A 14,480-nucleotide genomic window follows, 5' to 3' on the forward strand; every position below is an offset into this window, starting at 1 on the left:
TTCTGTCAAACAGTGAAAGCCAATAGGATCAGTCACTCAAAACTGAGACACTCATTCCTTCAGCTGAAAGCAAAGACTGTTAACGGACCAATGGTGCCTAGTAGAGTTGCTTGATGTATGTTTCCCTAAAAAGTTCAAAGGGCATTCTTCAGGCATTTTTTTTTAATAAAGAAATTTAATTGTGTTTATTTGTGTATTTTGGAGGTTTGTTTATTTTGGTTTGGTTTGGTTTTTGCATAACCAGATAAATGATCATGAGGTTGGAAAGGGAAAGAAAAAGAAAACACAACAGCAAAAAACTTGGGATATTTAATTTCTGAGTTTTAGAATTTTTCAGCTTTATGCAAAATACCATAGCAAGTTACCCCTCCCATGAAAAAGATTTAAAAAAAAAAAAATTACCATGACAAATGAGGTCAGTTCAGCACCTAGCCAAATAAAGCACACTGGGCTTTCTTTTCAACAGACTAAAGCTTTATGAGAACCCCAAGTTTCCCCAGTGAAAGCTCTGGAAAGCAGGGTACTTTGTGTTGCTCAAAGACTGCTCAACACATAATGGTCATTTACAGCTACAAACAGGCTTTTGGAAGATGTTTGAAGAAATCAGCCAAGCAAAACCAAATTTTCTTTTATAGCTGTCTGCTTCATATCAAGCGGCATGATGAACAGCATAAACAGTCGCTTAACTCTTTTGTTCCAGTGTAAACACCCACAAATAGATAATTTTCCAGCTTGTTTCAGCTACATTCCTCTTTTGTATTATTTTGTTTATTAGTGTAAGATTTGAGCATCTCTGGAGAAGAATAGGAGAGATTAGTTAAATAAACAAATACAGTGTAATAAGTACAGAACATCCATTATCTGACACAAATACTCTTCTCTAGAAAAGTTAGACCACAGTACACAAAAGGAGCATCCTTTCAGGGATGCAAAACCATCATAATTAAACAAATGTAAGAATATTTTAAGTTGAACAAACAAACCATTTCCTAGCCTGAAGTGAAGTGATCAGTTCATTGCTGATTGATGCCATTTGGTTAAGGGCTTTAAAGAACTGAGTACTGATAGTATTTAATCTCACATTGGGAAAAAAGAAGTCAACAGAAGAATTAAAACAAAGCCTAAGTTTAGGTACAAAAGAATGAAAAGAGAGTATAACATTAGGTACATACCACTCATCTCTTCTGCATTGTTTAATTCAGAAAGTGTTAAATTATGTATATAAGGAAAACATTTGTTCATGGAAGAGCTGCTGAATATATCCAAACCTTAGATAAACACATCTGGTTTATGTTGATCAAGCATTGTACTTAACATAAACATGATGATTTATTTTATTTAGATGTCAAGTGAGGAATCCATTGGCTCTGTGAACTTCTGGGCAATTAACAGGTAGTGAAGGTAACTAAAATACTCACAGACTGTGCATTTTTTCTTTCACTGTGTCTCCCCTACCTCCAGAACGAAGCTGTCCTTTTTGTCCAGGCTTGGCTCCCTATCCTCATGAAATCTGGGGTTTTTGACATAATGGTTTGACCTTCTCTAGACTGATAGTGCATCATCTCTCTCCTTCACCAATGATTTACACCAACCTAGCACACTTAAGGAGAGTTTGATGACTCTCAGATTTCCAGTGCTAATTGCTAAAACTAGTGTATAATTTGATGATGTGAAAACACAAAGGCTACAAACACACGGAAGGACTAATTTCCCATTCATATTGATCAAACTGCAATCTGGTATCATCTGGCTGATGTTCAAAGCAGTTACACAAAGAAATCATGTGAGAGGTAAGTGGGGAAAACTAATAGAAATCATAGCTATAAAAGAAGGTAAAGCAATGCAGCAAAGGGCTTTGAAAAATGTAGAGAGGGAGCATATTGAGGGCTACTGTGCATGGGTCACCAGCATGAAAATTATACATAATTACAAATCTCTTGGAAATTACCCTGTATTTGAAGCAGTGCAGTGCCCAAATGCTGAATTACTGGCTGAGAAAAACTGTGGAAAAGTAACAGAGCAGAAAGGAGAGGCAATAAAGAAAGAACTTTTCATACATGTAATTAAAAATTTCTAATTGATTCACATATTGTCACAGTTTCATTGATGCTCACATATCGTCACAGTTTCATTGATGCTTAGTATTTGATATTAAACACAGCTCTAAGCAAGAGAGACTAAGAATCCACTAATCTCAAGATACCTGGTAGTTTTATGGCAATCTCCTGAGATACAGAACATCAAACACAACAATAGGATTTGAGCTTGCAGGCTTCACCTTGATTCTAAAGTATTGATTGTAAGAGATACATCCTATGCTCTCATGATGACTGGCTCCCACGGCCTCTTGAAAAGATGTTTTCCAAAATTTTTCTTCTGGCTAAAATCAGTTTAGCAGCTTTAATTTGAATCCATGCACATTCATTTGAATCCATATACTGCTGTGTGACAAAAGCTTGAATTTTTAGCAAGTACCTTTTCCTCAAGTAATTAAAGATAATGTTACATAATTTCTTTAAGATAAGGCAGATACAGAAATAAATTTGGCACATTCCTCTAACATAAATGAAATACTGATCACTAAGATCAAAATTAAAGTAAAATAAAGTTTGTTATTATAAACTATACAGCAAATTACTCCAAACTGAAAAAAGTTAACACTTTTAAAGAGAGTTAACACTTTTAAAGAGAGCATAAGCAAGACTTCTGAAACCATTCTTAGAAAGGTTGCAAACCCTTATATTTCCACCAGCAGTTAGAAAGACCTTTTCAGAATGTCAGGTTATTTCAGAGTTTTCTGGTATGGGGTTTATTGCACCTTTCTGTATCATGCAGTATTGTTGCTAGCTGGACAAGTTAGTAAAGTATCTAAATTCACTTCATTTGAGATGATAAAGTTATTTATTTGGTTGATGTTTCATTGTTGAACTTAGTATACCAATAACATTTGAATGCAATTTCACATAGTTACAAGTGTACCTCTGCAGAGCTGTGTATAAAGTTTAGTTTGATGTACTTCAGAAAGATTTGTAAGAACTTCACTCACACAAAGCAAGAAAAAGAATGATGACTTCACCTTTCTAGACACGTTCTAATGATTATCAATTAATTTTGTACTGACCTCAGTTCTTCATGAGCCTAACAGAAAGGGTAGGTAATGTTAAGTACTTTTTGGGACTATGAAAGAGAAAAGAAAGATAACATACTGCTGCAAGTCTTCTGGTCAGCATTCAGAATGTATCCTTGTTTACATCTGCAGAGGTAGGAGCCAGGGGTGTTTATGCAAAAGTGATCACAGTGATGCTCAACTATACTGCACATATGAGGCACTGAAAGAAAAAAGGAAAACATTATTAGCTGCTGGTCTTAATTATTTGTGGTCACAATTGAAAAAAAAACCTGGTGTAGAAAATTTTAGTGAAGTAACCTAGAAATTTCAAATTAATTGCTAGTTGTTGCTAGTAAAGACAAAAATGAGAGCTTAATAAAATAAAAATACAGAAAGGAATATCTGGAAAAATATTTATTTGGTGGCCCTACAAAGACAATGAAACAAACCTATTATAATCAACTTTAGAAAATAAGTGGAATTTAAGTGTAAGCTGATTTAGAGGACATTCAATTTCTTGCATGAAGAAAATCACCACACAGCACCCAATAATAAAGAAGAATGACTAAAAAACCAACTTAATGAAGAGATTATTTTGCTTGTTTAGTTATTAATGTTGAGGAACGTGCAAATAATACACAATGACACTGAAGATATGTATAAGATATGTATATAAGATTTATTAAGCAGGAGCTGAGTTGAGCTACCCTCCAGACTGTAAGTCTTTCTGAGTCTATTTTTGCTCTGGTTGTATTTTATGTCTCTAATAGCAAGCATTAAAATACAGCAGATAGACAATAAAAGAGAAAAAGAATGGAGGTCCATTCAGTCAAATTCATAGTTGAACTATTTTTATCCAGAGCAGTATTTGGGGATTAAGAAATCTCGTTGTTTTCTTTCCAGGGCAGCATTGCTTATATGTAATCTCTATAACATATAGGTTAATTACTTCTCAGAGAACATTGTGTGGAAAATTATATATTTTGCTCAACAGCAATTATGGATTGATGCGTTCCTTAATGTGCTAGGTCGACATAGCTCAAAATTTATGGAATAGATACTAACAGTAATCTTCTAGAAGCCACAAGAGAAGCCGGCTAAATATCTCACCATGGTAGGTGTGGTGCTTGCAGAAAAAAACCGTGTGATTTTAAGATATATACTATGTATCTGCTCTTTGGAATGGTTACAAGACTCAGGTATTTATTGCTGACACACAAACCACCACAATTCCCTAATCTCTTAATCAGCTTCTTGGATCTCACAAATTTCTCCCATAATAAAACTTCTCAAGTACTTTTATTCATGTGAACACAGACCTACATTGGCTTCTTGTCATCTTTCTGTCATTCTGCAAATGAAAGCACTCAATGACAGGAGTCCCAATAACTCAAGTTCCTTCTGAGAGTACATTGTTACTGTCTGTTACAATCTTCCAGTCTACCACACTAGCATAGCGCACATATTCTGAAGTGTTTCTGTTGCACCCATTTCAAAGCAGCAATACTCTGGTCCCATTTCTGTGGTGGAATCTGCTCTCTGAACGATATCTGCAACCTCATCTGTGGCAGGAGGTGTTTGGTGATCACAGGAAGGGACTGAAGTAACAGAAAGGGCGATCTCATAGTTAAGGAATCTGAACATGAGCCCTGTAGCGAATTAAATTTTATCTCTATATCACAGGGTCCTTATCTGATTTTGGACAAGCCAATAATACCAGTATCTTCAAGGAAACATCAGCCTTCACACTGTAACTGTTCAGATAGAGACACCTGAATCTGGATTTACAAGAATGCAAGTGATGGCTGCAGAGCAGTAAATAATGTTGTATTAGTCCAAAAATCTTAAATGCCTGAAAATCACACCAGGGGTTGCACTGAGTCAAAAATTTAAAGTTAGTGAGTGGTTTTGACAAACTTAACCCTGTTTCTGTGCCATCATTCCTCCAATCTAAAATGGGGATGACACCACTATCTACTTTACAGGAATATAATAAAGACTTCATTTGCCCCTGACTGCTCCATTCCAAGTTCTGCCTTTCTCATACTTCATCTAATCTCCGTCTCCTTTCCTGGATTCTGTTTCCATTTCCGTTGACATTTTTCTGAGTTTTCAACTCTTATTTTTCATGCTTCTGATCCCTGAGGATACTCTTTGCTTCTGTTTTACCTTGCTGACTAGTAACAAAAAGGGGTCCTGGCTTCAGCTGGTGTTTCTGACACCCCCAAACCTTTAGCAGTCAGGGGCAGCCACTGTAGGGAACCTCTGACTTTACAGAATGGAGCACATCCAGTTTACAGGGATTCTTCTGAGAATATAGGTCCTGGGTACTTAGTAGTCTCCCACATCCAGTAGTAAGTCGTGGTTAATTTGGCTTACTTTTTGCCTTCCCCACAGAGCCTCACCATTGGGCCATGGTTTTCTCTTGTCATCACAGGAACCATGAAGACACATTCCAACAGACATAAGGGTGATTCAGACACAAGGACAGCTCAGGGGCCAAGGTCTTTTCCCACAGCATGAAGCCCAGTAGACAGCATTCCAGAAAACTTGACCAGAGGGGTGCCTTCAATTGCTTTAGCAAAGAAAGAAGGTGTCCAGATGCTCCACTCAGCTACAACGATATTGCTTCTGGGTCCATAGCTGGGAGGACTTAAACTACCCACATTTCCTGAAGGAATGTAGGGGCTTTAGGAAGCAGAGGCTGATAACCCTCTTGAAATTCAGCAAGCTGAATGCTGCCTCACAATCAAGAGTAAATAAAATGTTATGCATCCTATCTGCAATTTAGTACCTTATGTTGAAATCCATATGAATCTAACAGCTTAAACTCTCTGTTGAAACTGAGTCTGAGTTTTTAAACATGTCTTAGGATCTCACTTTGAATTCTCAGCACAACAAATCCTGTGGAGACATCTCCTGGGAACAGGAGGCTATCCTTGTCACCCCTGTAGTCCTCCATCAGCAGTGGGGGGTGGCTTTACTGAGGAACACATGTTTTTGATTAAAAGTGATCTAAAAAACTCTAATAAATATATTTTGGACACTGCCCAGTGAGGGAAAAAAAAAAAAAAAAAACCACACCACCAAAAAAACCACACAACAACAAAAAAAACCCCACCAAGTAAATGGTATTTGTACTGGATTTGTTTCTAAAACACAAACTAAAAAATCAGCATTTGCTGTGCATTCCATTTAAACTCTGAATCTATTATTAGTTTACTCTTGGTTTTTAAGTAAATCCTACTATGCCAGTTAATAATACAGCACAGAAGAAATGCGAAAAAATCTATTATCTGATGAATGTCTGTGTTGGTGTTTTGTGCTGAGGCAGTTCAGCTGCTCTTTGAAACAATTTTGGAAAAGATCAAGTAAGGAAAATTCTCCAGACCATCCTTACAATACGCTGCAGTTCTTTTCTGGCAATAGCATCCCTAGACATGAGTGACCATTTAATCTCACCATGCATTCCTTTTCTGGATTCTAATGAAAATACATCAGCTTAATGCCAAATTTGCACGAAATACTTCCATATTTATCTCAGAAATAAATAAAAAACTCTACTAAGTACACAGATTAAAATAAAATTAATTACAAATGCCATGATATTTGCGAAACGAAATTCCTTATCAGGGAATTACAGATGGAAGTGATATCTCTGTTATTAAAATATTTACTTTATTGTATGAATGAATAATATCACTGTAATGGCTTTTCCTAACTTTCCATATTTAAAATATATGGAATACAAAAACTGCTATGTCTGTGTTTCACTTCCAGTCATGAGGCATTTACAGAAATGATTCTTTTCATACAATTAATATGTAAGCTTTGGAAGAGGAATCCATGGACTCTCAAGACTATTTAAATAACTGAAAGACTGTTGAGCAGTTTAAAGTTTCACTACTAAGAGAGACCACACTTAAAATGAAAATGAAGATGAAAAAGCTTTTCATTATAATAATCAAATAGCAGAGATCATAAATTTATTGCTATTATGCAATAAATAGGAAAATCATAATATATGTGTTTGCCTAACTGCTTATGACCATGAACAAATAAATCACATTTCATGGCACTTAACAGGAGCATGAGTTTTCTCCATATGTGTGACTGCTGTTCTGGATGTTGTTTAGCTAATCTCCCTTAAATACATATGTACTAACAGAAAACGTTTCATGTAAAGAAAAATGCCTAATTATAATGCATATTTTTTTCTGTTTCACTTTCATCTATGTATTCAAATCTACAGATAACAATCTTACCACAAAGTTTAGTCTGGAAGGCAGAGGTCAGTGTTTCCATCTGACTGAAATTAGCAACCAGAAACACATGTTCCTCATGTGGTTCACTCCCAATGGACTTCAGAGTGTTCATATCCACTCTTCCCACTCCAATAGCAAAAATTAGGATTCCTGAGTTCCGTGCTTTAGCAGCAATCTCTGCCACAGGATCCTGAGGTCTCCCATCCGTCACTATCATGATAATTCGAGGCACATTCTGCCTCAGAGGCCGAGCCCCCTCTGTCTCTGAAAACGCGATGTTCACCGCATACTGCAGAGCCAGTCCGGTCATGGTGCCGGTGGCCAGGTGCATCATCCTCCTCACTGCTCTTTCGATATCCTGCTTCCGCCTGAAGGTCTTCAGTGAGAACTCCTGCTTGACGGTGCTGCCGTACTGAATCAGACCCACGCGCGTGGCATCAGGGCTGATGTCCAGAAACTGCAAGATGGTCAAAATGAACTCCTTCACTTTCTCAAAGTCGTAATGGCGCACACTGCGAGAGCTGTCAATGATGAAAACAAGGTCCAGACGTTTGTTGTTGCAAGTGATCTCTAAAAGGAAAATGCAAACAAAAATACTTTACCATTTCAAAAGGGAAATAAGTTCAGGTTTACTGTCTAAACAAACACTCTGGCAAGTGCTGTGAAAATTCAGGAAAAATAGGAGATACCACAATTAAGACTACTTGGGCAATATAAATTTGTTCTCCAGTAAATAACAAAAACTGCCTGATACTTGATCATTATATGTATTTGTGTGTGTGTGTGTGTGTGTGTGAGGTAAGTGCCCAGAATGGTTAATGGCAGTAGAACGGCAGGACAGAATCACACAATCAGATAGTAGCTTGAGAGGGAAAGGATATTAAAGATCATGTAATTCTGTTGGAGCCCAGGGCATTCCTTTGGCTGCCCTGGAGAGTCAGAGACCTGGACCAGGGGGTCTGGGACCCCGGCCCAGAGCCCAGAAGGACACTGGCTTTGATCTCAGTCCATGGGAAAGGCTTTCTGCACTGCGGGAAGGATTGAAAGCCACAAAAGTGTGAAAGATTGTAGTCTAGCTCATCACAGGGTGATAAAACAGTAGATTTCAGTTTTTAGCATTGAAGTGAATGGAGGCAAGATGGAGGATTTGGGGCGTTGTCTCCTGCTTCTTCTTTCTTCTTCCCTCACTCCATTTTCAGCAGTGACGGTGGCACAAAGTAGTTTAAAGAGATTGGGTCAAAGTAGAAATGACCTGTTTAGTATAAGTGATAGGTATTGGCAAGTAATGATAAATAAAGAATACGTAGCAATTAGTATAAAAGATAGAGACAGCCCTGCGCGGGAGGAGTCGAGGAGTCACCAGATGCCCGAGCAGCTGCACAGTCCTTTATGGGGCACTGAGAAAACTGTAAGATAAGAAAAAATAAACAAAGCATGCAACCTTGAAAAATCAGGACCTGAAGACTCTGTGTCTTTTTTTGCGTTTGGCTCAGAGCTTTGCAGAGGGCAAAAGACTCTAAAACCACCTGAATCTCCGGGAAAGCCCCTGACATAGTTCAACCCCCCTGCCATGAGCAGGGACACCTTCCACTAGACCAGGTTGCTCAAAGCCCCATCCAACCTGGCATTAAACACTGCCAGGGATGGGACATCCACAACTTCTCTGGGCAACCTGTTCGAATAAAGAATTTCCTCCCTGTATCTAATCAAAACCTGGCCTCTTTTAGTTTATTATTGGTTCATTACTTCTTGTCCTACCACTACATGCCCTTGTCAAATGTCATTCTTCAGGTACTTGTTCATTTCCCTGTTGTGTCATTGTTGAGATTTTGACCTCATTCCCCATGCAGGGTGGAAATCCTCTCTGAATGAGTTAAGTAGTTAAGTGGGTTGCACTGTGATGCTTGGTGTGGCAAGGCCTGAGAATTTAGAGATCTAATACCATGACAAGTCAGGGGGATATAAGTGTTTCATTAGAAACAGGGAAAACAGAACACAAAGAAAGGTCAAAAGCATCTGTTAATTACACTGGTGGATAAGAGATGCGAAGGGACTGATTTTTCAAGGAAGTTGGCAGTAAGCAAGACTTTGCATGTACAAAGTACTGTTCTGAATGACCTCAACTGCAGCTGTGAGTGCTCAGCAGTTCTATAAATGTCATTATTTCAAACATGTAATTAATGCCCATCGAGACAAAGTTTCATGTGTTGGACCAGCTCAGCATCACAGAGAAATTCTATGGTTGCATCAGAGAGAAAATCCTGTTGTCTACAGTGGCACTCCACTTGGCCAAAAAACCACTCACACTGAACACCTCCTGAAATCTATGTCAGACATCAGAAGTCTTTTTTTGCAAGAGTCACTGAAGCAGAAATATTACCGAGTATGTCTATATCTGACAATGGCACAGATGGGAGGCCAAGCTATCATGGATAGCAGCAGAAGTGAAGGCTGGCTGCCTTCTAGGCATCCTACAAGCTTTCTGGGACCCTGGGTACGTCCTCTGGCTCAGCATGCTTTTCTGAAAGAATATGAGACATACGAGACACATGCATGAGTTGCATGATGAGAATGGATAAGGACTGACCATCCACAGGAAGCCAGCGCATGACAGGCTTGAGGCAAGCCTGTGAGGTGAGCTATCAGAGAAGCCACAGAAGAAGACAGCATATGGAAAAAGATTAAAAGGACTTTGATGGCATGCTGATGGAAAGAAATCAACAGAGGTTTAATGTGTATACTAAAGACTCCTCCAAATTAGGAAATCCCTGAGTCACAAAAGCACTGCAGTCCTGGGAATAACTGCAAGTGGCATTTTCTTGTGCTTAAACTATTCCACATCCATCTACTTTTGACCTCTGTCAGAGACAGAACGTAGGGTTAGACAGACCTATGGCTTCAATCATTGTGTCTGCTCATCTTAAATTTCTGTGGCTATGAATAAACCTGTGAGGTTGTTAGTTGTGTTTGTACGCCTGGCTTGAAAGATTAAAGATAGCAAGAATGCCCATCAGACTGCAGTGGCATCCTCATTTTTCTAAGATGAGACACCACAAATCAGTAGTTTCCCTTTTTGCCAAACCCGATTCAATTCCCAGTGCACTGTCATCCATCTTGAGCAGTGAGTGAGGCAAATGTTTGGTGGAAAAGTAGTGTTTGACTGTATAATCAAAGGTCATGTCCTACTGCACTGGTACAAGTGGGCCAATCAAGGACTCAGTTGGAAAAAAGTCTGTCTGCAGCCTGTCCTTTAAACAAGTTCTGCTGACCAACACTCATCATGCACTTCTGCCAAGGCAGGGGGTGAGAAAGATGCCTGTTTTCACTCGTTAACTCAGAAGCTTCTTTCATAGATTACCAAGAACATTTTCTGGCATAGAATAAAAATGCTGTTTAATGACAATAAAAATGACTGCCTGGATTTATTTGTGTGCAGTCTACAGTATGGCTTTATTCATAAGCATAGGAATATGCTTGGGTTGCTTATTCTTTCAAAATCAGAGCAGGTTGAATATAAGCCAAGCTGAGCAGAAACAAAATTCCAGTTCTAATGGGATACAGATATCCTGACGTAACTGTTTTCCACTTTATTATCTTAATTATAATTATCATTACATATATATAAAAAATACAAATTATCTTTACTAATATAACATGAAGGATTCCAGCAATACAAAGATAACACTAAGTTATGATTTGTGGGAGCAGAGCAATAGGAAAGGATGATAATTACCAAATAAAAGGCTAAGAATATGAGAGGGGAAGGACAGATAAGGGAGAAGGGTAAAATGGCTGCTATTTTCTTTCCCTTAAAAAACTTCAGCATGGATTAACTAAACGTAAATCACGCTTGACCAGTCTGATTGCTTTCTATGATGAAACAACTGCCTGGATGGATGAGGGAAGAGCAAGGGATATTGTCTACCTTGACTTCAGCAAGGCTTTCAACACTCTCACAACATCCTCACAGGCAAACTCAGGAAGTGCAGACTGGGTGTGGTGGATTGATTGGCTGAACAGCAGATCCCAGAGTTCTAATTAGTGGCACAGTTGGAGGCCAATCACTAGTGGCATCTACCAAGGTTCAATACTGGTCCCAGTATTGTTTAACTTTTCCTCCATAGCTTGGGTGAAGGGGCAGAGGCCTCCTCAGCAAGTTCCCAACAACACAAGGCTGGGAGGAGTGGCTGATACCTCAGAGAGCTGTGCAGCCCTTCAGAAGGACCCTGACAGGCTGGAGAGAGGGGCAGAGAAGAACCATCTGAAATTCAACAAAGGTGAATACAGGGTCTTGCACCTGGGGAGGAACAACCCCAGGCACCAGCACAGGATGGGCGCTGACCTGCTGGAAGCAGCTCTGCAGAGAAGGACCTGGGGATCCTGGAGGACAAGAAACTGTCCATGAGCCAGCACTGTGTCCTTATGGTCAAGAAAGACAAAGGTATCCTGGGGTGCATTAGGAAGAGCACTGCCAGCAGGTCCAGGGAGGTGACTTGTCCTGCCCCTCTGCTCAGCCCTGATGAGGCCACATCTGGAGTGCTCTGTCCAGTTCTGGGCTCCACAGTACAAGAGAGGCATGGAGCTGCTGGAGTGGGTCCAGAGGAGGGCTATAAAGATGATGAGGGGACTGCAGTATGTCTCTTATGAGGAAAGGCTGAGGGAGCTGTGTCTCTTGAGAAGAGGCACCTGAGAGGGGACCTCACCAATGTCTATCCGTCTCTGAAGGGAGGGTGTCAAGAGGATGGAGCCAGGCTCTTGTCTGTGGTGCCAAGAAATAGAACAAGAGGCAATGGGCAGAGAATGATATACAGGAAGTTCTATCTGAACATGAGGAAAAACTTCTTTACTGTGCAGGTTCACTGGAACAGGCTGCCCAGAGAGGGTGCAGTGTCTCCCTCACTGGAAATATTCAAGAACCATCTGGACACAATCCTGTGCCCTGTGCTCTGGGATGGCCCTGCTTGAGCAGGGAGGCTGGACCAGATGACCCACTGTGCTTCCTTCCAACCTCTCCTGTTCTGTAATTCTGTGAAAACAAGTCAAAACTACAGCCTTTATGCTGAATCCTTTTAATTGGAATATAAAGATTTGTATCCCAGTCTGAAGACTCATTTGTCTATTCTGAAGTCTGGAATGAATCTTGGTGGGAAAAAGCTTGGAGAGAGTTGGGGAGTAGTACTACCAGAAATACATTCAACACATTGTGCTGAATTACTTCAGAAAAACCTACTCATCTGAATGAAACACAGTGTATTTCAAAACTACTCTGACCAGCAAAGTTGTATCTATAGAAATACCAAACGTTTCCAAATTAAGATGTATTTAAAATCTTTGTCTTCGGATTTTGTATGATTTTTTTTTTTTTTTAACTCTGTAATTATTCAAGTTGATTTAACTTGGGCTCAGTGAAAAATAAAACATAACTGTTCTACAGACAAAAAGTCCAGCTCGGTGGTATTTTGAGGAGTGACAATCAGTAGTAATGACTAACAGATCTAAACACTCATCCCCTCAGATAAATTTTCATTGATAGCTTTTTAGCAGTTACATGCTGCTCCATTTGTCCCATAAACTATAATCTCTTCCTCTGACCAGCTCTCATTTTGAACTTTCTCACAACTTTGGCAAACATCTTCATAAACAAAAGTAATTCCCTTTCACTCTTATGAAAATTGACATACTCATTGAAAAGAGCTACTCATCCATAAACCTACTTCTAAGTCAGCACAGGTCTTGTATTGCCAACACAAAAATTTTAAAAAAACCCTCAGTGTGGGTTGTCTTATCCAAAGAGGAAGCCAGGAGAGGCAAGACAAAGACAGAAGGAAAGATCAAGTCAGTAGTAAATGTGTTTTCCTTCCCTACTCAATATCCACTTTGTAAATAACAGTTATAGTGATGCCACCTTTGGAAAACTAACAATGCAAGGAAATTTCAGTTCTACTGGGAATAAAGCTGGGATCCAATTACTGAGAGATACATTAAAAAAAAAGCTTAAAATAATATTGAGCATCTTCATTTCCTCTAAAGCTGAAAATTCTGTTAAATCATTTTATCTGATGACTGCAGGTTTCCTTCTATTACTTTCTCAAAACAAATTATGCTCAGGCTGTTTTGGCTTTGACAAAGCTCACACTGGTTTGATTTTGCTCACCCACCCAGGGTCTGTGTCTGAGAGTGTTTTTCTATCCTCTCAACTAATTTTTCACTAATGCTTCATTCCCTTAATACAACTAAAGTAGCACTAAGGAGCTTTCTTGGGCATTCAAATTGACTCTTCTAGGCTGTTACATCATTAGCACAGTTCCCACTACTGTTGTCTGAGCACAATTCACATTTTCTCAAACAGTCCTCAGGCATGATATGAGAAGCAGCATGAGCCAGGAATCCATCCTTTGTGGATGGAACTGGTCTGTGAGCTCAGGGTACTCCCCAGCACAGAAGCAGACTACGTTGTACCACTGGTCTCAGTGCCAGAGAGCAGTCTAAGGTACCAGCTAAATAAACTCAGAGGCCAACTGCCTTCATCCCCAGTGTTAAGCTCACCATCCTGCTCAGAGTGGCTATATGCAAGAGGCCTCCTGGGAACAACCTCTGTAGGGATTATTCTCTCTACCTTCTGAACCACACATTGTGATTGCTGGTCACTGTGGGCCAGATGACCCAGAGCTCCAGCCATATAACAGCAACAATAATGGTGGAGTTCCAATGCTCATGAATGTGCCCAGCACTGTTTCGTTTCCTTAAACATTTCCATCTGGGGATATTTAAACTGAACACATTCAAAGGACACAAGTTTTAGATGATGTTTCAAAAGTTTTTGCAAGTTGGCTGTCTTGGAAAAACTGCCACTTTAAAGACGAGTTAGTTATTTTCTAGTTTTGTCCTACATCTTCATGACTCCTTAAGACATTTTTCTTTTTCTTAATCTAGATATTACCTATTTAGTTATGTAGGTCTTTATCCTAATAGATGAAAATGGATAAATGTTAAAGAAGGCTATTGTTGTACGCAAAGCAAAAGGAGGTTAGCTCAGTTTGGTAAACATTATTACAAAGTTTAAACATTGAAAAAGTAATTTATAACAAGTAAATATTAGTTCCATG

The 14,480-nt window shown here is 39.2% G+C and overlaps 1 protein-coding gene across 2 annotated transcripts in view; it reads right to left on the minus strand.

Moving 5' to 3' along the window:
• The window catches only part of MATN2 (matrilin 2), a 69,635-nt gene that overhangs the window by 37,134 nt on the left and 18,021 nt on the right, over nucleotides 1-14,480 (minus strand). For both annotated transcript variants that reach the window (XM_040060594.2, XM_040060601.1), the window contains exons 3-4: nucleotides 7,375-7,944; nucleotides 3,207-3,329 (exon numbers count right to left, since the gene is read on the minus strand). In XM_040060594.2, the coding sequence (XP_039916528.1) occupies nucleotides 3,207-3,329; nucleotides 7,375-7,944 (693 nt within the window). The remainder of the gene's footprint in view (nucleotides 1-3,206; nucleotides 3,330-7,374; nucleotides 7,945-14,480) is intronic.

This window comes from Hirundo rustica, chromosome 1, assembly GCF_015227805.2.
Source record: "Hirundo rustica isolate bHirRus1 chromosome 1, bHirRus1.pri.v3, whole genome shotgun sequence".
Classification (NCBI taxonomy): domain Eukaryota; kingdom Metazoa; phylum Chordata; class Aves; order Passeriformes; family Hirundinidae; genus Hirundo; species Hirundo rustica.